The 24,481-nt window shown below is 34.5% G+C and overlaps 2 protein-coding genes across 4 annotated transcripts; both read right to left on the reverse strand.

The window, feature by feature from the left end:
* On the reverse strand, nt 1-8,287 carry LOC123563474 (zinc transporter ZIP1-like). Of its 2 annotated transcripts, none has more exons than XR_006688819.2 (3): nt 5,083-5,284; nt 1,303-1,549; nt 1-87 (listed from the first exon to the last, which is right to left on the reverse strand). XR_006688819.2 is itself a non-coding variant. In XM_045356306.2 (3 exons), exon 1 carries the CDS (start codon nt 7,949-7,951, stop codon nt 6,962-6,964), a length of 990 nt encoding a protein of 329 aa, XP_045212241.2. In that variant the 5' UTR covers nt 7,952-8,287; the 3' UTR covers nt 1-87; nt 1,303-1,549; nt 5,475-6,961. The 2 variants fall into 2 exon arrangements, 1 of the variants encoding a protein (XP_045212241.2); XM_045356306.2 differs by lacking the exon at nt 5,083-5,284 and adding an exon at nt 5,475-8,287.
* A 4,748-nt stretch (nt 8,288-13,035) lies between these two features.
* On the reverse strand, nt 13,036-23,422 carry LOC123563476 (uncharacterized). 2 transcript variants are annotated; one of them, XM_045356307.2, is made up of 6 exons: nt 23,331-23,422; nt 21,569-21,733; nt 21,324-21,400; nt 20,373-20,447; nt 19,383-19,599; nt 13,036-16,412 (listed from the first exon to the last, which is right to left on the reverse strand). In XM_045356307.2, the coding sequence occupies exons 1-6, from the start codon at nt 23,350-23,352 to the stop codon at nt 16,150-16,152; spliced, it is 819 nt and encodes a 272-aa protein (XP_045212242.2). In that variant the 5' UTR covers nt 23,353-23,422; the 3' UTR covers nt 13,036-16,149. The 2 variants fall into 2 exon arrangements, with proteins under 2 accessions (XP_045212242.2, XP_045212243.2); XM_045356308.2 differs by lacking the exon at nt 23,331-23,422 and adding an exon at nt 23,125-23,301.
* Nucleotides 23,423-24,481: the final 1,059 nt, after the last annotated feature.

Below are 24,481 nucleotides of genomic sequence, written 5' to 3' on the forward strand. Positions count from 1 at the left end.
TTAAGAATATAGTGTTTAATATTTCCGTTATGTGTACAATAGATGGGAATACTATGCTTCTCTTCATATGTCACCATGTAGATAGATCTAAAAATTGAAACAATATGTATTTTTAAGTCCTTAAAACAAATCATTAACGTGTATTATCTAAGTGATAGTACACTAACCATTATCGTTTCGGTCAGAACGGAACTTTTCTTGTAAATATCACATCAAGTCCAATGGCTCAACAAACAATATTTGCATCATATATCATAACATTTATTAACAATTAACCATTTTCACATACATGTATATCACAGTTTTGTGCCGAGTTAAGTAACGGTCGCAGATTATTTTGATCTAAGAGAAACATAAAATAACTGCATTTCAGTACTAGTTTTAAAGGCGATTATTACTGTTGATATTTATGTTTTTCCCTAGAAATGTCATCAGACTGCAGATACATGTTTTACATTATTAAGAACGCGTAAACCTTCAGATTTATGCCAAGAATGCAGCGTAAAAAGCAGTGCTTGTCAAATCTGAAGTCGTAAACTTCTACAGTTTTTTTATTGTTCTAGTTCACATTTTCTTTAAAATCATATCGGCGACTTAAAAAGATTTTATATATTTCATAAGGTAGCATTGTACTGGACACAAGGAATTATTTCTAAAAAGAAAATCTATGAAACGGTTTTCTTAAACTAAAATTTATATAAAATGGTCATTTTCGTCATAATAATGGGACGAAGTAAATTTCATATTGTTTTCTTTTTATCTTAAAACATTTCCATTTCCAGTTAGATGTTCTTCAGTCCCGAAAACCCTTCTGGCAGCATGAACAGGTGATTTTCAAATCTCGATAAAATATTCTTAGAACATTGATATATTTTTACCTTAATTAGGATCTTTTCGCATTTGAAAATGAAAAATAAATTGATACTAAGTCTTGCAAATTTAGAACAAACCGATGACATACATGTACACTTTTTATCAAATATTTTGAATAAGCTGATTGAGGTTACAAATGAGCGAAAATTCAGGAGAGTTCAATGTAAAAGAAACTGCAGAAATCTTCTTCAAATTAGCTATCATAATTTTGGTAAAATCACCTGTAGGTAAACATGTAAGGTTAATTCAAATCCATATCATATAAATGCAAAATCTCAAAATGATATATAAGTTGAGGATAAAACCAGAACGTAAAAAATCCAGCAAAGTATAGTAATGAATTAAAATATCAATATTTGACATTAATCTGTTAAATATAAGGTATATAGTTTATATATATGCAAATTCTTTTTTTTTTTATATCCTTACCCGGGGTTATTCTAACCACTAACGGTTGCGAGTGTTGTTGGTGAAGTACAATGGCAATGGTTGTTGTCACACGTAAGTTTACTGAGAATAAAGCAGTCTTCATAAGCGCAGTCAGCAGCTGTGAAACATTCGTGCCTATAGTGACAGTGACACGTGGAATCATGACAAAATTTGTCCTTGCGTGGTGGACAAACGATGTTGGAGCAATCACTGTCAGTAACACAACAGTATGCTGCATCTACAAACACTGGAATAAATAATAAAATCCATGTTCTAAACAATTTTTTTTTTTTTGCATATAATTTTCTGCATTTAAAGTGTAGCTCATAATAGTGTTTCTAATTATAATCTGTAAAATTATGCACTAAATGCGTTTGTAATGTTACTGTTTGCAGTATAATGTCATAAGTTTTAATGCCATAAACTTATGTGTAAATTATGCCATTATACCCTAATATATGCCATAATTATGCCATAAGTCAATGCTCGCACGTAAAATAAATCAATGATCCAAACATTACGGTGGTTAAGCTACTTGGACATTTTTGGATCAAATCAGCGTCTCTCGACTATTTATGATCAGGCGAAGGGCTTCTTTTGAATTTCGCTAGAATATTTTAGACGGTATGATCTAAATAATTGTTTATAGCAATGAAAGTATGTTATATACTCAATGTAAATGCCTGACGGAATGTCACAGTGATATGTCTACAGGAATAGAGTGCCGTATTCAAGAAACAATTAGGAGTTTTGTGTACAGAGGAAAACAAACTCGCATTGTACCGGTAAAATATGTCAAAAAGCTGAACAACCTGTAAAAAAGTCTGTTTTTAACGAACCCTGCACACTTTGAGATGGATATCATGAAAAGAATGTATTGCAAACTTGCATTCAAAATAATGTATTGACATTAAAACAGTTCAATAAGCTCACGTTTACCACAAAATAATGAATACTAAATTTTCGTGGTGGAGGACTCTTTATGACTGTGGAGCAGGACTACTTATGATTCCAGTCTTGTCAGATGTAGTGAATTGTGATGAGAAGAGACATAAAATAGATTAAAGTCACGTCTGAACTGACGTTATTATACTGAAGTACTTACAAGTACATTTAAAAATACTTTATGCAGATTTTAAATAAAATAGGCCTGTCCGCTACAAGTGTATTCCGTAAGTGGTGCTGAAATTGAAAGAACTTCGAAATAAGAAAAATATCAGCGACATGTCACTTAAGTAAATGTTATATAAACATTACATTGCTAGGAATGGGAAATTAAACATTTTCAGCATGAGAAGGAATTTGTCAAGGGCCCTAGACTGACAGTGTTTCTCCAAATGTGGACAGCGTTACTGTCCAACCAAAAGCAATGACGTGCTTGCTTTATTATACCTAAAATAGAGATATTAATGGCACATTTCAAAATAAATGATTGAGAAACTGTTTTACGAATGATGTTTTGGTTCCAGTCTCTTCAAGACATGTAGCGTGCAATTCTTGAAACGTTCTAGTATCCGTGAGTGTAAAACCTGTCAACGCATTATTTGTTGTTGTTTTTTTAACATGAAAATAGAACGATACAAAAAAACAACTGTTACAATAAATAATGAAAAATGTAATATGAGTGATTGTTTTTCTGTGTTAAGCGTGACTTTCACAAAAGAAACCACCATAGTTAATGAATATCAAGATATTTGAATTTGTCCTGTATGGATAAAGCCACTAGCGGGTGTTCTAAAAGGTCCTTTAGTTTGCTTTACTCGAACTTACATCGAGGAACACTTTTCTTCCGTGTCAAAAAATGAATGAATATAAAGCGTACATGGTAAAAAAAACTACCATAGGCATTTAAGCTTCGAGTTTATGCGTTTCGTAATTTATATGACATTTGCTTGCAGACACTATATCGCATAATGGCGGATCAAACAAATCTCAGATTTTGCTCTCTATAGTTTCTCTTTCACTATCACGAACAAGCAGATACTAGGGGGCGTGAGGGGGTGTTGCATATTTCATTACCTCTCATGAACAGACTTATTCAAACCGAGTCTACTGTTACGTTTTTGATTGGCTGCGTTCTATTTGTTTATCTATCTGTTTGGGGTGTCAAAATCTACCCTTTTCTTTTTCCAAAGGATCTTCTTATAGATTTTATTAACTATCACAACAGCAGTCCCCGAGTGCTGTGTGGCGGCTGTACAAATTATCCCCGTACTTGGTGGACTCAGTGTTGTTATATCAACTGGTCCTTTGGGATCATGGAGTTCATTTAATGTTTATGGATAACAGAGTTCCGCCTAAGCCGGTGTTAAAGGGTATGAGGGTTGTTGCACATTTCATGACCTGTCATGAACAGACTTGGTGAAACCGAGTCTTCTATAACGTTTGGCTGGTTGTGTTCTATGCTTCCAAAGGATCTTCTTATAGATTTCATTCACTGCATTTGGTTTTGTTTTACAGAAATCACATGGCATATTTATACTTGAAAATATGATAGTATTTTAATCATGAAATAATTGCATTATAAATTTTGTTATGGAAAACTTATGTCATACACCACCACAACAATTTCGGTGTCTCATCTTTAGCAGATTTTAAGGCTAGTTTGACTGAAATTATTCTTCTTGCATTACGCAAAGCTCCCATATTTCTTTCGATTCTAGTTCAGCATTTATAATACTGATAATAAAACATAATTTACAGATTAAATAAGGGCAGTTATTTAGTGTGTTTATGCGATAGGTCTTGGTCTGTGTCACCATAAATTCGAGGTGGACTTTCTTTTTGTTCTCAAGCAAATAAAATAAAATCATACAGAGTCCTGTGATATTTGATCAAAAGTAGTCCTGTGTCCGAAAAACCAGTTACAACCTACATTCATAAATAGTCCTTTGCCACTAAAAACTAATGCGACGGCAAAAAAAAAACAATTATTTCAGACCAGGGGCTCACACAGTTACCGAGGTAAAATCATGAAACATCTGTACATGTATTTTGAATAGCACAAGATATTTAAAACCTTGAAAATCGTCGTAATATTGTTGCAATGGAGGCAAATGTCGACACACTTGCCATAAATTACTGACACCTCCCTAACATTTCAAAGAACCATATGTTAATTTAAATTACTGAAACCTCCCTTCCTTTTCAAAGAACCATATGTAAATTCTGTAACTAGTGTATATCATGGCATGTATAAACGGCTAATATATTTCATTATTCCGTGGACTTAATTTGTCAATTGTTCGGCTTGATAAAAATCAAAAAGTGTCCGTAGCTTGATCATAAATAGTCGGCGCGCGCTGATTTGATCCAAAAAGTTCGAGTAGGTTAACCACCCTGAACATACATGTATGACAACATATAAACCTGACATCTTAAAATCATTGATAGCTCAAAAATGCACCATGCTCGCCCTATACTAAAATTATCTATTGTAAATCAAATATGAAATTTGGGCGTAATGTATCTTTAATGCAAAGGTTTTGGGTATAGTGGGTAACCCAAGGCTATCAGCCTTGTTAAAAAATAGATGGAGTAAGATATTTAATTCCTTATAGTGAATAATATCTTTTGCAGTCATAAACTTTATTATGATTAGTTTCGTTTTATTAATAAATGGCTTATATCTTTTCTAACACAATACATACAGAGCGTTTAACGTCCCTTTATTTCATAGTTGTCTACAAATTCGAAATCCTATTCATAAGACACTGCAGTTTAAAATGTTTTAATAATACAGTTGTATTTAAGATAAAAATTTAAGTGATGTATACATACCAGTACAGATCAGAATAACAACTGAAGTATTCTTCATGGCTTTCTTTGTAACAGAAACAAAATAAAGTCGCTAAAATTTGAGAATTGGCTGTATGTAAAAGCTTTTAATTCTTACGTCCTACTTATTGGCATAGATAACACTGCAAGATAGCGCTGACGTCCAAATAAAGTGTACATAAATAAGAGATTTCAGTTTCTTACCAATCTAGCATTGAAAGACAAGATTATTCGGGTAGGAGATCAGTTTTTCTCACTTATCGGACAGAAAAATCTCTATTTTTAGAAATGCTGGAAAATCTTATCTCACATGGGTTATCCCACACTCCTGTGACGTACTACTTCATGCACTGAATATACATATTATTTATGTAAAATAATTAAAAATCAGGTACCTTTATCTTTTCTCTCCGTTCCTTATAGTGTATTTCTCGATTCAAAATTCATTACTTTATGATAAGAACGTATCGTTACGCTACAAACGATAAAACTACAGTAAAGCGGAACTTTGTTATTGTGCGTCACTGAAATGTCACGACAGATTCAGGCCCTGCTGAATGCGGGTCATGCAATCTTATTTGCATGTTTGCAGCGATTGGGCAGTGTCATCCCCTGTTGATCATGCGAGATAAGCGTGGTGTTAAACAGGTGCGGCAATAGATCAGCTGGATTTCATAAAAAGAATAGTGATAAGTGATATCATAATCGTGCAAAAATATTTTTCTTTCAGATGTAGGTCAGATATGTATTGCAATTAAAGTTATATAATATCTAGTTTAGTCGTCAGTATGTCACTTGGTTCTTTATATCTATAACACGTTATCAGGTTCTGATGTTTCGATATCAGTTAAATAAACGTGACATTGTGTGGCCGTTTTGACAAGCAACTACGTCGGTTGATCAAAACAAAAAATGGTCTCAGATATTGCTAAACTGTGAGTTGTTAAAAAGCTGGTCTATCATCTATCATTGACATATAGTCTCATGGGACATGTGAAGTTTTTTTATCATATCAGTTTGTACAGTGGCTTTGTTAATGGAAATATTTATAAACCATTCAGTGTAATTATATTCAATTTTAGATAATATTATTCAAAAGAAATAGGAAACTCAGTATTTTACATATTCAAAAGTTGCCGACTCTCAAATGTATAACAGAAATGAATTCTACATAGACAGTATTACGCACAGTATGCTTTCGGTTGGCAGAACATGTTTCAAAAAGCACTTAGAAATACGCATGGTCTTTGCTTATTATACATAATTTTAATCATGACAAATTCACTCTGGGTTTCGTTTCACCATTCTAAAATTTAGATGCATTTTAATTGATACCGTATTCCTTTGGGATACTTTTGCTTTTTTTACAATGTTGCAAAGAAAACTGTTAAAATTGAAATTATATATTTTTTATTTTACTTATTTTATAAAACCCACAAATGTTTATATTTATTAATTTTGGCCTTTTCTGCTAAATTCAAATTCTGTTCCTCAAAATGTATATGGTGAATAACATACATGCTTGAACTTTATAGGGATTGTAAATTTTGAATGCCGTCTTTGTTTCAAAGTTAGATGGAATATGTAAACAAAATACGAGTTACTAAATGAAAAAGTCTCAAGTCGTCTATTTTAAACTTCATTTCATACATGGAGAAAAGAAACAAAAATAATAAAACATACAGTATGTACAACAACAACAACAACAATAATAATAATGCAATGAAATAACTGTCACATTTGCATAACAACAAAAATGTAAATTGGGCATTAATTAACTGTCATTTTTTTAAATAAACAATCATAATTTATCACCTTTATAATACGAGATAACAGTCACCATACAAATGGAAAAAAAACCCACAACAACAACAAAACATTATCAATCGGGCATAAGGTAACTTACTACAGCAAATAATGCAAAACCAAACACAGTGGCGCTGGTTTTAAAGATTCTGTTTCCTTCACTAGATATAAACTCTTTTAGCAATATTTCAAAAAATGCAACATAAATGAAAGTTCCAACAGCTAACGACTGGAGAATAGCCGATGTCTGCAGTATTGTAAGGTTTTCTCCCTGCGACGTAAGGAAAATGCCTATACCAACGCCAGCTGGCGATACTAAAGATAAATACACCATTGCAACTGCAAATTTAACGAACGTGGTACTTTCACACATCTTAAGTCCCATGCCGAATAAAATGAGAATTTTATGAACACCCAAAGCCAGAAGAACTGACCACACTTTATTTTCTTTGTCCAGAAGTCCCAACTCCAATCCGTCAAAAACCATATGGATGGAAAGAGCTAACAACATAACTATATTGCGCAAGTTTGTCATTTCGTCTCCATACTTTTCTTTGTTCGTATTTTGTTCGTCTTTTTGCGATTCGGTGGAAATATCGTTTACATCATTCATGTGTGATGTTGCCTGTGAAAAAGATGTAACAATCACCTGCCCACTTTGGTCATTTTTGGTCGATTGCTCCTTCTTGGCAATATCGTACTGGTTACTATCTGTTTTTGAGCGATTTCTGTGGCAGGAGATCGTGACATTTTCTATTATCAATATTATCAAAAATCCAAAGCCAAGAAAAAGTTCCGCAGTTGGATAATTGTTATTATCGATTAACTTTAATCCTGCTTCTTCAACCTGTTCTCGTGCCTCAGGAAGAAGCGCCAAAATGGAAGTTGAGAAAAACACGCCTCCAGAAAAACAGTTTAATATACTTAGAACGTTGTTCAACATTTCCGTTGACTTTCTGTATTTTCTTCGAAGAAAGCGCAGCACCAAGTACGGCAGAATGACTCCACATAAACTTGACATAAGGAAAATGATTCCTATCGATGACAGCTTTGCGGTAGAAGCCATATTTATAAATTATTCAATATTGTAACTAATAGATGTTAGAAGTAAGAAAAAAAAAGAAAATTATTCCCCAACTACATTTCACAGTCTCAATGTCACAAATGTAAATCACGATAGATAAAGTAGTGGACTAACGTATATTGACATAAATGTTAAAACAAGCTTAGTAAGAAGCTCCTTGTTTACATAGATTTAACATGACTATCAAACTAAAACTAATTGTAACGGTAACTAACAAAAACTATATCGACTTTAATGCTAGGAATCACTCTTTGAATAATTTACATTCAATGAAAAAAAAAGCTGCAATCTAGATTTCAGTTTTACTTTCTCTCCGACGATAAGCAGGTTAGTTTTACAAGGAAAATGTTGTTCACAAGACTCAGGACAAATGATGATGATGCATTGTTTTCCTAATTTTAAGGCTTGCACAAAGACGGAACGATACGTTAGTAATAGTATTGCAACTATATGTATGAATCCATTCTATATAGAAACATGTAGCGTAAAATGTACGGAACATATCTTTGTCATGCCGACTCTAATGTTTTTCGAAAAAGGCAGTTTTGTTACGCACTTTGTGCTGGACTAGAGTCAGAAGCAACCTGACAACACACGGGAGTAGAACATAAGCACTGCTTCAAGCATTTTTGGCGGGCACACGGATCGGCCTTTCGTAACCAAACTTGATGACTTTCTAACATGTGAGGTTTTTAACCCACATCGGTGAGAGACTCAAACTCAGCGACCACAACCACTCGGCCAGAGAGGTCCCTACAAATAAACTATAGGAAAGACATTGTACATTAGTTTACGACAATTAAACATTTAATTTTGACCTCCAAACGAAGCACCTGAATGATAATAACAAACATGAGCAATAAGATAAAATTACTCCTTCTAACCGACATATTCACATATTCTTACAATTTATTCCACCTTATGCAACTGTTCGTAAAGTGCTGCTTTAGTTAGAATAATCTGAGTGCATTTATCATATTCTGAATTTGACTTGTTTAGTGATAACTGACTAGATGCATTTACGAGAAAGAAAATATAACAAATATATATAACACATGATACACATCGTTACTGTGATTAAACCTAAGGCTTATCACAAATTGTTAGTTTTGACAGTTTAAATAAATAACAGCTAACTGTTATGTCATGAACTGATATCTCATGCGAAATATCTAAATAACTATATCTGGTATTTTCACAGTGAAAAATATTAAATATACTTTTAACTGGAAAGAAACAATAAAATGGGTAAATTTAGTCAAAACATGAAATACATGTAAAAATATATATTTTTTTTGCATGTAAGATAAAAGTATCTTTTACTCATAAACACCATATCTTTACATTTTCACTCTTGGCTTTGTCACACATGAAAATATTGCATTTGGTGTTCACTCATGAAAGATGTTTCAATCTTTCACTGAAACAAGCAAATACATACAAGTTCTAGATTCATATAAATGTTTAGTTAAAGGTTTATTTAACTTGAAAGAAAAAAATCATACAGAATTCGGCAGAAGACATTTAATAAGGCATGCATTTATATTTACGAATATAAACATATTTTACTTTGAATTCCAAATTAACATTGCACTACATAGCCTAGTTGGGAATTTTCACCTATAAACACAAATAGTGTGGTAACTATACAAAGGAATAGTTCTATTTTAACGGATTACCTATCATCTTAAAAATGTTGCAACCAATGTATTTCATCATATTTGTTTCGTCCGATCTGGTATCTATTTCGCACTTATGGCAAGTACGATGGTGTTATCAAGGATAAATAGTGCAATAATGTAGATAATCTTTGATAGGCAGATCATATACCGACTAAAGGCTAATTTGATGTTGAAAGAAAGAAATTTCTCTAATGTCCTTGTTTCTCTTAAAGCACACTTACGCTAAAATGACGTAACGTTAACGCGCGATGACATCAATGTTTTGTTTTGCGTCCAAGAAAGAGCGCTACTATATTTTATCTATTTTTTGATTAAGGTCATATTAGAATCGAAATCATGTATAGCAAAATCGTGTTTTACCTAAATTAATACACTCATTTTTCCGCGGACGTATAACTCCTTTCCGTGTATTAATAACGTTAAACACAGTTTTTCTTTACATTATTTCTTAAATGAATACATATTTGATTGGTTAAGAGTCACAGTGACGCAATTTAAGTCATATAGCGACTTATCCACCATTTGGTAGTTGGGGAATGCTAATTGTGCACTTCCAGGCATTATTTCACACACTGAATAGAGCCACAAACCGTCCGAGGATGGCTTCGTCACATGCATGGTATCGAACACGCAAGTGATCGGAAGCGAATGACTTTAACCATACTCGGCCGCGGAGGCCCCTATATGAATAAAGAATCATATGGATGTAATTTGTTGCAACTTCAGTTTATAGCCGTTTAACATCTAGAACATGCTTTTGCATTTGTTACAATTAGCACATACACACTTTTAAAGTCTTCTAATGGTATACTGGCTGATACGGACATCAATGCAAAATAGTAGCAGCCTCTGTTTGCTCGAGTCTGTTCATAAGAATGAAATGAGCAACACCCCTACACCCACTAGCACTTACTTAAGCGGAATTTTATTACGTAAATAGTGAGTGGACTGTATGCTTCAAAAGGACCAGAAAATATAACAACTCTGAATCAAAGAAAGAGGAGATTTTTTAAGGCTGGCACCTAATTGAAAAAAATAAAGATTGAATCACCTGCATTTATAAGGACACGAGCATTTGAGCTAGAAACGAAGTATACTGAAAAACTTGTATCACGTAGAAATGGAGAAATTTAGATAAATGGTTACTGTCAAAGACCCAACGTTTTATGTTCCTATGAAAGACAAGAGATTGCAATGCTTTCTAACATCATATTGGTAAAAACGTTAAGAAGCCCAAAAAATCAATTCCCTGGTAGAATAACTGTTATAATCTTTTATCGATATTTGCGCCTCTTCCCTTGCCTCTGGAATTAACTTTTAAATGCAGGAAAAACAACTCCGGAAAAACAGTTAATATGCTCAGAACTTTGTTTAACTTGGCTGACAGTTCATTGTATTTTCTTTATTTTGCTTAGTTGCGTTCTATTCTTCAAAAGGGTCTTTTTACAGATAGTTTTACCTGTCACAACACCAGTCTATAAGTGCCGTTCGGCTCCTGTAAAAAGTCACTCCGCACTTAGAATCAGTGTTGTTATGTTTTCTGGTGCACTGGGATCATGGATTCCATCAATACTTATGGATAAAATAGTTCCACTCAAGCCGGTGCTATGCCATGGGGCGTGAGAGACGTTGCACATTTCATTATCTATCATTATCAGACTCAATCAAACAGAGTCTGGTATTGTTTTGCTTGGTTGCATTCTATGCTTCCAAAGGATCCTCCTGCATATTTCATAGTCTGTAAGTGCTGTATGGCGCCCCGTACTTGGACTCAGTGTTGTTTTTTTTTGTCCTTTGATATTATTGAGTCCATTCAATGTTTACGGATAATAGAATTCTGCTAAATCCGTTCCTGGAGACGTGGATGGTGGTGCTCATTTCATTACCTGTCACGAATCGAGTCTGCTGCTATAATTTTGCTTTTTCTTCTAAAGGATCTCCCTACAGATAACTTTTGCATATTGATCTATACAGAAGCTAATTCAAGTTGTCTGTTATATTATAATATAGATTATCAGCTGGAATTTTTACAGTTTCAATTTCTAACAACTTGTTGTGGATAAAGCAGTGACCTTATGTACATTGAAAATGAGTACTAAGTCAACTTATAGTAGTAGGTCCTCCTATTTACATAGACGTAACTAGACGATCACACCTATCACAGTAACAGTTAGATAGGACACTTAATAATTTCACGTGGGCGCAGACGTAAAATATTTGATTATATTTGAAAGCGCTTTTTATATGCAAACGTGGTTAGAGACCACCAATTGTTTTCCCATAGACTTACATTGTAACATTATGGCGTGTACAGCCTTCCATACATCGAAACATGTATATCTAATTACAAGTTTTTTAAGAACTATCTTAGTTCTACCAAAATATCGGACGAAAAACATATGAATAGTGATACTTTATTTAAGTAATTTTCGTGTGAATGAGTTGACCCCCTGTTTACATCATTGACATGGCGGGAGAAATTCGTTTGATAAAACTTTTTTTCAATATACATAAAATGCAGCGAATTTTGTCAAAATGTATAATAAAATACTGTAAATGCAGTGAAAAATATCAATTTTGAAAAAATAATCACTTCCTGGGTTTGTTTACATGACTGACCAATCAGAACGCACAGACGTTACCTTATTCCCAGGTATACACTTACCTCATTCCCAGTAAGTTCCCTGTACTTTTTTGAATTGGTGGTCTCTGACCTATAGATGAATGTTTCGTATCACATTTTCCAATTTTACAGTGATATTGTTAAACATGATCCAATACCAAATGTCTTACAAAGTTTCATCAAGAAATGATCAGTTTTAAGAAAGATATGGACAGTTTACTGAGGTCACCCCCTGTCGATTTGTATGCCCAGACTCAGTCCCTGTCGTCGTCAGATTGCAATTTTCCTTGAAAATTTCAGTTGTCTGCTTTTGATTTGACTTAGAAGCTGAAATACGACTTATTCCGTAAAAAATAGAAATAAGGTCCAATAATTTTGATCATTCTCTAACATTACAGAGATAAAAATGATCCTTTTTGTCCAAAAAAGCTCAGATAAAAATGGGCACACCTGTTAAAAAATGGCCAAATTTAAAAAAAAATCAAATTTCACGCTTATTTTTGCACGGAAACGTCTTTCTATATCATTTACAACAGATTTGTGGCCATTTACATTACCTCAGATGACTTCCGACGAAAGTCATGTTTTAGCTCTATTATAGGTTAGAGACCAACAATTGTTTTCCCATAGACTTACACTGTAACATTATGGCGTGTACAGCCTTCCATACATCGAAACATGTATATATCTAATTACAAGTTTTTCAAGAACTATCTTAGTTCTACCAAAATATCGGACGAAAAACATATGAATAGTGATACTTTATTTAAGTAAATTTCGTGTGAATGAAATGACCCCCTGTTTACATCATTGACATGGCGGGAGAAATTCGTTTGATAAAACTTTTTTTCAATACACATAAAATGTAGCGAATTTTGTCAAAATGTATAATAAAATACTGTAAATGCAGTGAAAAAAAATCAATTTTGAAAAAATAATCACTTCCTGGGTTTGTTTACATGACTGACCAATCAGAATGCACAGACGTTACCTTATTCACAGGTAAACACTTACCCCATTCCCAGTAAGTTCCCTGTACTTTTTTGAATTGGTGGTCTCTGACCACATGGCTGTTAATATCACGTCGACGTGACGTCAACATAATATCGTTGTGATGATTTAAGGATTGCTAGTCATATTAGAATTTAATATAAGATTTCCACGTTCATGTAAACAATACTATTGAAACTATTGTAACACTAATTTAAATGGAACAAGAATGTTTTCAAACTCTATGACCTTTTATAGGCTATAAATTGTGAATGTTTCAACACATTAAGTGCATTTTAAATTAAAGATACTTATATAATACATGAAACAAGTTATATCCGTGATAAATAACGAACTACAAAACATGTATTAAACAGTAAAATAGATAACATATGATCAGCTACAAGTTAGTGTACCGAGTGAACATTAATCTAACAATTATAACACGTTTTGAATGAAAAACTAAGATAAATCAAAATATAATTAAATATTTCCTATTAAACACGATAACCGTTGCAATATTGTTTTCTTTGTTTTATAAGCAACACAATGAATAACTATACGACATGTTTTACTCTGTTTTAAACAATTTTGTGTAAGTTAGATTTTGTAGAAATATCATGCTTATTCAAACTGCACTTCCCCATAGAAAAACAAGAACTAGTGATAAATAACAATACCGATTACTCATAAAATATTGAATGTTGTTTTTGTTTTTGTTGGGTTTAATTTACGTCGCACAGATACAATCATAGGTCATATGGCGACTTTCAAACATTGACGGTAGAGGAAGACCCAAGGTGTCTTTCCGTGCATTATTTTATCACGAACAGCTACCTGGGTAGAACCACCAACCTTCCACAAGCAAGCTGTATGGCTTCCACGCATGAAAAATTCAACGCTCCGAGTGAGATTCCTGTGGTGTACTGTAGCCTTGCTCATTATAGTACTTGCCTTGCTTAGAATTACAGTACGTTGCCTTGCTCCATCGGACCGCTATTTATTTCTAATTACTTCGGCAGTCACCGTCGAGGTATGGGGAATGTTTAATTTACTGTGGTGTACTGTAGCCTCGCTTATTAATAGTATTAGTCCTCATTCGAACCCACATCGGTGAGGGGCAAGTGATTCGAAGTCAGCGATCCTAACAACCCGGTCACAGAGACCTCACACACATAAAAAGTAAATATACAGACATATTTAAAGATATGAAAAATGGGTGCCCCACAAGTTCATCTAACACCAGTTTCTGATTTGTAAGGATAAAGATTATTTATTAATATATTTTTATATAACACTACTTAGTCAATTTATGACTATATTATGTGCATCTGTTATCAAAGCGTCTTTTTGAGTATCTGTGCTTTTCAATTCAATTAATTTTATTTCATTTCCGCCCTGATAGGTGCGATATACCGAAACACAGTACAAAATGTCACTGAATATGAAAACTATTTCATTCCAGCGTCTGTTGTAGTTGTAGGTAGCACTTGATTACTGGAGCTTACAAAACAATTACTACCAAAAATTGTCAAAATGTTAATTAAATACTGAAAAATCATAAGAAAATGTTTACTTTTAAAAACATATTCACTTATTTCGGTTGTCTACGTAACTGAACAATCAGGACGAGATTTAAATCTTGTAAGCATTTAAAACAATTAAAATGCTGTTCCAAAAGCTTCACTTCTGCCTAAAGATTTTTAAACATAAAAAAATCAATATGTGATAAGTGCAAAACTTTATATCTCGAGGAATTTACTCGATAGCAATATATAGAGATCTAATAGAGTTAGCTACATCATGTTTAAACATTATTCGGCACCAGAAAAATTAATTGAAGGAATACGAATTGTTGACATAAGTAGCGAAAACTGAATACATTCACAAAAGCTTGCTGACATAAAAATCCGCTTCAAAATTGAAAACTTATCGAAATCCTGGTATATCACGTAATATTGGGTTGTTGTCTTGTGAATATAACCTAAGACAACAACCAGCGTCATGCGTTGTCGCCGGTAAAAGCTACAAAACTGTGAGTGAATGAGTGAAAGACGAGTGAGTCAAAATTTCCAGAGCATTTCATATTTCAAAAATATGAAACCTCGCAAATGTATTTTTAAGATATCAATTTATGTATCTAGACGTTGCTTTTTGACTCGTTTCGTAGATTTTGCTGTCTGTCAGAATAAAATGATTATAATACTTTCACTCTTGAAATTCTTATAACAGATTATAACATATTTGAATAAATATATAGAGGATATTTGTTTGTTTTGAGTGAATATGGAATATATCTCACTGAGAAGTGAGCAAATTTAAAATATTTTCACGAGCGCGTAGCGCGAGTGAAAATGTGAAAATTTTCTCACTTCGAGGTGAGATATATTCCATATTCAAGAAAAACAAACAAATTTTCTTTTTATTTTATGCTCAATTACGTTGTGATGTGCATTTTGCAACTATTTTTAATCTCAGCGCGGGAAACAGACGCGCGTAAACAGATATGACGTCAGACGTTATAAAGACGCTTACAACATAAAGTTCCATTTAATTTAATTTTTTTGCTGCATAACGTTATAAAATTCTCTTTAAGTAAAATAATTTGAATCGAGAAATTCACTATAAAGAACAAAGTGCGACTACAATTTTCATCCTGTTTTAAGCAAATAATTTAAAATTCATACACAATGTAATGAGGGGGCGGAGCTATATCTCTCACAGTGTGAAAATATAGATTGCATATTTTGACAGTGTGAGTGATGAGATATGAAAATATCTAACTGATAGAATACAGTATTTCATTAGTTAGCATAAAATAAAATGTTTTATGACATTTGTTTCTTTGTAAAGGTAAGTCCACCACCGATCGGTGAAATGTTCCCTTAGAAACATTTTCTGAAATAGTAGTTACATCCTTCGTAGGAACTGACAGAATGTAGTTTATCATACGGGGTAAACGATATCAGCTGGCATACCCCTCCAGCGTAGTATGTGTAGTAGTTAAATCCTCGACAAGTCGGGGTGTACGAACAGTGATTCTTGCACTCTGTGGCGGTAAGGTTATGGTAGGCATGAGTGAATGGAGCGTTTATGTGCTTATTGGCGTAAAGGACGTACGTGGACCCGTGCGTTGATTTCGAACAGTCTGAAGTGAGTAAATGTATCATTTTATCCCATGTTTTTATAAGGGGATATTTCATGAAAGTGCCATTGATTCAATAACACTTTTTTTTATAAAAAGTATCATTAAACCAATTATTTTATGATTATTGCAATAACATATTTCAATAGAAAATAAATAAAAGCTGGATCAGTATTCTGTATCCTTTATGTTTCCTTATCAAATTACGGAATATTGTTCATGCAACTTCAAACCTCGCCTGACTAAAACGTTACAATGCGATAATGGCTTTGTCAAAAGACATACATATAAAACAGATTTAAAAGTCCTCTTGGAGTTTCAGGGCGACCATTTCATCTTCACATTGCGATTTATCGCATTGTCGCAATCACAATTAATGTCATATTTAGTAACAGTCACTTGTTAAAAACACCTCTATATAGATATACTAGATATTTATACTTACTTATATATTGATGCTGTAGCGTAGTACTGTTTATACATATATACATTTCTATCAAATAGATACTGGAAATTTTGACTTTCGCTCGTCCTTCACTCTTTCACTCACAGTTTTGTAGCTTTTATTGGCGGCAACGCATGAAGTTGGTTGTTGTCTTATAGATCATATTGACAAGACAACAACCAAACATTATGTATTATATAGGTTTTCGATAAGTTTTTACTTTTGAAGCGGATTTTCATGTCAGAATTTGCCAGCGTTTTCTGAATATATTCAGTTTTGTATTCATTCAAGCAGACTCTTCCATCCTTTCGCTTTGTTGTGTTATTTGCTTCCATAGGATTTTAAAATCGATTTTATTTACTAAATCTTGTATTGTGAAATTGGTTTTCGGGAAATTCAATTTTCAGTGCTAATATTAAAGGTACAGCATGCCCATATTCCAAGTTTGGAACTATAAACAATTACTGTACAGTTTCTATTTGATAGAAATGTATATATGTATAAACAGTACTGTGCTACAACATTAATATATAAGTTAACCAAGTACAAATATGTAGTGCCACTAAAATATCTCGAATGACTGTTACTATATATGTCATTAATTGTGACTGCAGCTCTTTATACATCATTGATTTCTATATTTAACCAAATGAAATATTTTGTTTAGAATATTCATGATTTATATAATTAGCTGACGGCAAAACAATTAAGAGTGCATCGTTTGCACGGGTGGTAAACGCGCAATCCAATTCCCGCCGGGAATACGCTTAAAATGGGTTGCGCAACGTCCGGTGCTGGTGTTGCGCGTAAAAAAAAGACGAAATTGAGGTATGTGAAGTTATGATTTTGCTTAGTATGAGACAAGAATAAATTTTCTCGAAAAAAGCAAAATGCTATTCGACACAAATTTGATAATACATCATATATGTAAAATATCTGGTTTGTAATTTACGATTCGGCTCTATTATCACAAAAACTCGGGCGACACGAAGCGTGAAAAAAGTATGAAATCAACAAAAATGAAAGTTTCTGACCTCATATGCCTAATCTGAGGACATCTGATGCTTTTTATGATAACTCAACTGTTATAAAGTAACGAATATCAAAAATATTTTCTTCAAATCCTGCTCACGGGGACATAATAGACAAAAAATCATCGGGAATGGGGTTGCGCACCGGGAATGGAGTTGCTCGTATACGAGCAACTCCATTCCCGGTGCGCAACCCCATTCCCGATTATTTTTTGCCAATCTTTCCCCCAAAAGCAACAGTTCATTCAAGTGTATGTAATATTCATGACTGTTTTACACGCGTTTGATCATTAGAAGCGTCACATTTCCAGAAAGAAAGCACAAGAGTTAGAAAATTTGCATTTTTCATGATTCCATGCTTTTTTGACAGCTCGAGCCAGCAGAGTTTTCGTGATAACAGAGCTGATTCTTCAATTAATAAGTTGGTATTTCACACATATGATCTTTATTCATTTTTGGGTCGAATAGCATTTTTTTTTTCGAAAGCACTCGAAAATGTGTCATTATTTACAATAACAAAAACCCACCTACCTCGATTTTGTATATACTGATGCGCAACACCAGCACCGGAAGTCGCGCAACCCATTTTTAGCGTATTCCCAGTGGGAATTGGATTGCGCGTTTACCACCCGTGGTTTGGAAAGCCATGAGAGCAAACGCTTATCAGGAGATTCAAAACTTCAGCGGCCGTGTTTTTTACCTCGACTATTGAAAGAATAGGTAGAGATTTTGTTTGTAAGCTGGTATCTCAGTAACCACTTGTACGAATGGGTTGAAGCTTCACACGCTTATTCACTTACATCGCACAGGTTCCATAACACTGTTATGCTTTGTAACAAAATTATGCCCCTTTTTTCGACTTAGAAAACTTTCGTTAAGGTTTTATATGTAAGCTGATATCTCATTACCCACTAATGGGAATGGATTGAAACTTCACGCGCTTGTTTACTGTGATGATTTGACAGCCAGTGCACAGGTTCCATGACTCCACTTTACATATTTACAAATGCCCCTTTTTCAATTTAGCTGTTTTTGTATTTTAGCTGGTATCTCAGTACCTAGAAATGGAAATGGATTGAAACTTTACACAATTGTCTGTTGTCATGGTCTGATATGCAGATTGTACCGATTTCATTAATTCTGTTGCAAATTTAAAAAATTACACCCCTTTTTTACTTTAATTTTCATTCAATTGCTGAACATGCAGTCTACTGCAAACTACAATAGAGCCGCGCCATGGGAAAACCAACATAGTGGGTATGCGACCAGCATGGATCCAGACCAGCCTGCGCATCCGCGCAGTCTGGTCAGGCTCCATGCTGTTCGCTTTTAAAGCCTATTGGAATTGGAGAAACTATTAGCGAACAGCATGGATCCTGACCAGGCTGCGCGGATGCGCAGGCTGGTCTGGATCCATGCTGGTCGCATACCCACTATGTTGTTTTCCCATGGCACGGCTCAATACTTAGAACTTCCTCACTGTAAGACTATCCATACCTAATGATTGTTGTTCGGGTGTTGTGGTACCTGGTGATGTGTGAGATTTTGTAACCATACCATGGGTCGTAGAGTCCCTTGGAGATATTTGGGGTTTTGAGAATGTACCCATGGTTGTAGATTCACTTAGAGATGGATTGTTACAAAGATCTTGCACACAGCAATCAATGTGAACAGAACGAGATTCCAGCGATCGTTTTCTTTCACCATCACATACCTACAAGTAAGCAGTTTAACCCTTATCATGCTAGACACGATTGATTCTGACTTTGCGACCAGTGTAGATCATAATCAGCCTGTACATCCGTGCAGTCTGATCATGATCTGCACTGTTCGCTACTCCGTCAGTACCTTTTTTGTATGCACCCCTTTAAACAGTTAATGGTACTGTCCAAATTGTAAGATGGACAAGTTCATTATAGAAATTTAGCAGGGTAAGGGTTAAAGACATATTTAGTGGTGCATTTGAGATATCTGCACTAGAATAGATCTAGTTCACCCGTAATGAGAGTTGACAATTTCCGTGCGATTTCGTGTTCTTGTCTATAAATTGTTTCCGTAAGGACCGGAGAATACCGAAATCACATACGGGAAAAAACGTTATCATACGGAAATTACCAACGTTCATTCCGGGTTCCCAACCTTATAGCTTAGATAATGATAATCACAAAGTCTTTCTGATATGAATATTCGAATGGCGGAAAAATCAACTCATTATATTACCAGCAAGATTGCTATAGTAAGCTCTCTGAGACTCTCTCTCTCTCTCGTTACACTTGTGAATAAAAGGTGAACTGGTTAGTTTGTGGGTCAAGAGCTTGAACACATTTAGGTCAACCTCCAAGTCTTCTAGTAAGATTCAAAAACAAGTTTCTTTGAAATAAGCCTAATGTACGTCAAGCTTAAATTAATTGTTTTAACTTAAAAAGATATAAAAAGAATTACTTATTCAAAACAACACGTTTCAGTTATTAAAGACAAAAATACTACCGCTTCCGTTTCACATCCTAACGTGTATCTGTGTTGTCCGGTTCGCATTGATTTTATCTCCTTTATCATACATACCTGAAATCAAAAGGTATGTTTATTGTGCGTCAGTGGAAATCCGATTTAAAAAAAAGTTCCCAAGTGTGGTTTATCGTAGAATAACCCGTGTTTTGAGTTCTTATGCGTAAGAATATATCACGGAGGCCGTAGGCCTGCGTGATATATTGTTTCGCATAAGAACGGAAAACTAGGGTTATTCTACGATAAACCACACTTGGGAACTTGTTATTTCGATTCTAACACGACATACTAGTATCAACATGTTAGAAAAAATGGTAACTACTTTTTACGACCGTGCTACGCACCTGGATCGGATGACGTCATTGCACGCGAGTGGTTTATTGCAGAATAACACAAGATAGATTTTGCTCTACATGTATGTAGGTTATTCGCTGGTCGTGTTAGAATTAAAAAATAACTTACACATAGAGCAAATAATACAAAAATGTCGTTGCTAATTAAAATTAAAACACACATTTTTTTTGCAACTGGAGTAGATAATAATCTTTTCAAATTTGATGCTATTTTAGAATATTATGATTGTTTCTTCATTTATTAAAATCACAATGTGTGACTTATGCAGTGACTGGGGGCACTAATTCCCTCTGGAATTGACTGTGTTTTTAGAAAAAGTGATACAGGCAGTCGTTAGTTAATATTTTCTTTATGAAATAAATTTCAATTTTCCTTATAAAATTTTGCGATAATTTAATTTTGCAGCCCCTAATTAAATCGCAGTCTTATTTTATTCAAATGTAGTAAGATATTGCCCAAAAGCTACCATTACACGTTGTGTTCGTCACTCCTTCAAGAAAACTTTTGTAGACAGTCATTTATCAAAATACACTTTATATTAATTGTTATTTCGAATTATAGGTAATACTTTCAATTTACCTTGTTATTGCTGCATGTCACTGTATTACAAGCACTCACGTCGGCTGTTGATATATTACAGTTGTAACAGGTCATAGCTGAAATAGAATGTCAAAATGTCCCAATGAATCACCGACATGCTATGTATGTGCACATATTAACTGTTTTGCTAGGCTAAATAACCACATAGACCTTTCATTTATTTTGCATATTCACTTTAATAACATTCGTAAACAAATGAGCAGTAAAGTATACCAAATACTTACGACAGCGATTACAATAGTTTGGACATACAGTTGTAGCCAGCACTGAGTCTGAACACATGTTTGTATTTTGTGTTGCCATAGAAACACAAGCCTGATGATCAACGTCCTCGCACGATCCAACAGCTCCGCCAGAATTCAAATTTAGAGAGAGAGTAAGCAGAACACCTGAAAAGATTTTGTAGTCAACAGCAGTAACTAACATGTTCGGGAAGAAGTTTTGTCCCCCGCCTTTTTCGAAGGAAAAAGAGGGACATAGAAATAGGCTGCGTCCTTCCGTCTGTCCGTCCTTCACACTTCGTGTCCATTCCATAACTCAGCCATCCATGAAGGGATCTTCAAGCATTTTGGCATATATTTTCCCCATAATAAGATGGCGTGTCACGCGCAGGACCCAGACCTCAAGCTTCAAGGTCAAAGACACACTAAGAGGTCAAGGGTAAACAGGGTCTGTTTCCAGTCGTCCAGTCCATAAAACTTCCATTCATCAAGGGATTTTAAAATTACTATGCACAAATGTTCCCCATAATGAGTTGGTGAGTCATGCACAAGACCCAGACCCCTAGCTTCAAGGTCTAGGTCACACTTAGAAGTCAAATGTTTACAGGGTCCGTTTCGTGAACGGTCCATAACACATTCATCAAGGGATTTTGAAACTAGTTGGCACAAATGTACCCCATAATGAGACGACGTGTCATGCGCCAGACCTAGACCCCCAACTCCACGGTGAAGGTCACACTTAGAGTTAAAAGTTAACATGTTCTGTTTCTTGTCCAGTCCATAACTCTGTCATATTCTTAATCGCGAATCAGTTTTTTTATGAATATAGCGAAATTTTAGCGTTGCAAAAACATCTGATCTTACAATTTATCAAAGGAGTCTGCTTAGTACATCATTGTTTCGCCCCTGGTAAATCGTAAGGCGAAGACGCAAAGATACGTTGCTACGACGCGACAATACGATGTTTGTACGCATGTTATTATCGCAATACCACCCTCCTCGACATAAGAGCGAAATTAAGATATCAGGAGGCGTAAATGTTGTATTAACATTGCATTATCGTACTCTCTCGAAGGCAAAACAAAACAAAAGAAAAAATAAAAGAAAAGAAAAGAAAAGAAAAGAAAAGAAAAAAAAAAAACCAATAGTGCGAAGATGCAATGACACTAAGCAGTATAACTCAATATGTAAAGTAGTTATGAAATCAAACGTTACCTTAACAAGGTCAGTGTATAGTGCATAGGAACATTTGAGCCATGCCACGAGAAAACCAACATAGTGTGTTTGCGACCAGCATGGATTCAGACCAGCCTGCGCATCCGCGCAGTCTGGTCAGGATCCATGCTGTTCGCTAACAGTTTCTCTAATTCCAATAGGCTTTGAAAGCGAACAGCATGGATCCTGACCAGACTGCGTGGATGCGCAGGTTGGTCTGGATCCATGCTGGTCGCAAACCAACTATGTTGGTTTTCTCATGGCACAGCTCATTTGTTTATTATTTGATAGTTCGTGTGCCTCCTTGGCCATGTGGTTAAATCCACTGCCTTCTTATCACTTACTTCCCGCCGTTGTGAGTTTGAGACCTCGCTTGGAGCGTACAATTTTTTCATGTGAGGAAGTCGTCCATTTGGTTTAAGGAAGGCAGGTGGTTCTGTCAAGGTACCCGCCCTTTGAGGCCCACGTTGAGTCTTCTTCTACTGAAAAAAAAGAAAGTCCCCATATGACATACAACTGTGTCGGTGTTACGTCGATCTCATCATCTTACCGAAAATTAATATTCCATTCATTTTTATCTCATAAATTTGCTGTTTCGACTGAACTTGAAAATGTGAATAATTCTGTTGTTAGAGACCTGACACAAATTATATCTACGAAGATATCAGATAAGAAAGGGTCTACACTTTTAAAGCGACATACATGTATGTAAAATAATTTACAGGGTTTTATTGAATGGCGTAATTTTAAATGCATGGGTTGAAATTTATTAGGGAGTCAGTAGCAAAGTTGTTAGAAGTTTTGACAGCAAACGCTTGCGATACGATTTCGATTTCGATTCGGTACTGGGTGATTTACTTTATTATTCCTTCTCTTGAGAAGGAATATCTTAATTCAATAAGTCACACTTGACTGAGCTACTGATGTCGAAAGCTGTTGTAATTACAAGCTGGCCAATTAAACTCCGTGACCTTAGAAATAACCTCTGACGTTAAACTATTCTTTCTCAATTGAGGCGACTCCATGGATTACACAATACTAAACCCGAGGATGATTAATTGATTCTTTTATTTCCTCCAGAACATAACATATGTACATTCACCAGATAGACATATATCAGCAAATTTAAATGTAAACAACCAAATATTATCGTTACCTTCCAATGCATGGTTAATATGTGAAAACAAAACCCATTGTGACCCTCTAATTATGTGCAATGAATTCACCCATGGAATCATTATAGATTGACCAGGTCAATGTCTTATTGCCGTATTTACTCTACTGAAAGAGGTAACAGATTTAATTTGTTGTTGGATTTAACAATTTATGTTAAATAACTAGCGTAAATACTTACCTGATATTTTTTGGCAGTATAAAACAGACATTGCAACCAAAATTTTACAAGATGGTCATTTTATATTTATATAGATGTGCCCTAGAAGGAACTTTTGGTATGCTTTAACTTGTTTGATACTGTTTTCAGCAATATCGATGAAGCCGATCCAGCTGTCCGAACTCGAAATAGTTTCAACCTAAGCTGTTCCCGTAGTAAATATTTTCAAAAGAATGTGCGCGCTTAATTTCTTGTTCGGAGCAGAATTCCGGAAAAGTGTTCTACCCAAGTGAATCAAGTGAATTTGGAACAATGTTCTGCTCTTTTCATGAAATCAAGTACAAACGTTCCAACCATGGCCAGAGTTA

Source organism: Mercenaria mercenaria, chromosome 2, assembly GCF_021730395.1.
Source record: "Mercenaria mercenaria strain notata chromosome 2, MADL_Memer_1, whole genome shotgun sequence".
NCBI classification, from domain to species: Eukaryota; Metazoa; Mollusca; class Bivalvia; order Venerida; family Veneridae; genus Mercenaria; species Mercenaria mercenaria.

Coding starts and splice junctions, on each gene's coding strand:
- LOC123563474 (XM_045356306.2), bottom strand. CDS start 7,951: ATGGCTTCTACCGCAAAGCTGTCATCGATAGGAATCATTTTCCTTATG.
- LOC123563476 (XM_045356307.2), bottom strand. CDS start 23,352: ATGAATGGAATATTAATTTTCG. Junction 21,401..21,568: donor AAACTATTGTAATCGCTGTC/GTAAGTATTTGG, acceptor ATTCTATTTCAG/CTATGACCTGTTACAACTGT. Junction 16,413..19,382: donor ACCCGAACAACAATCATTAG/GTATGGATAGTC, acceptor TACTCACTTCAG/ACTGTTCGAAATCAACGCAC.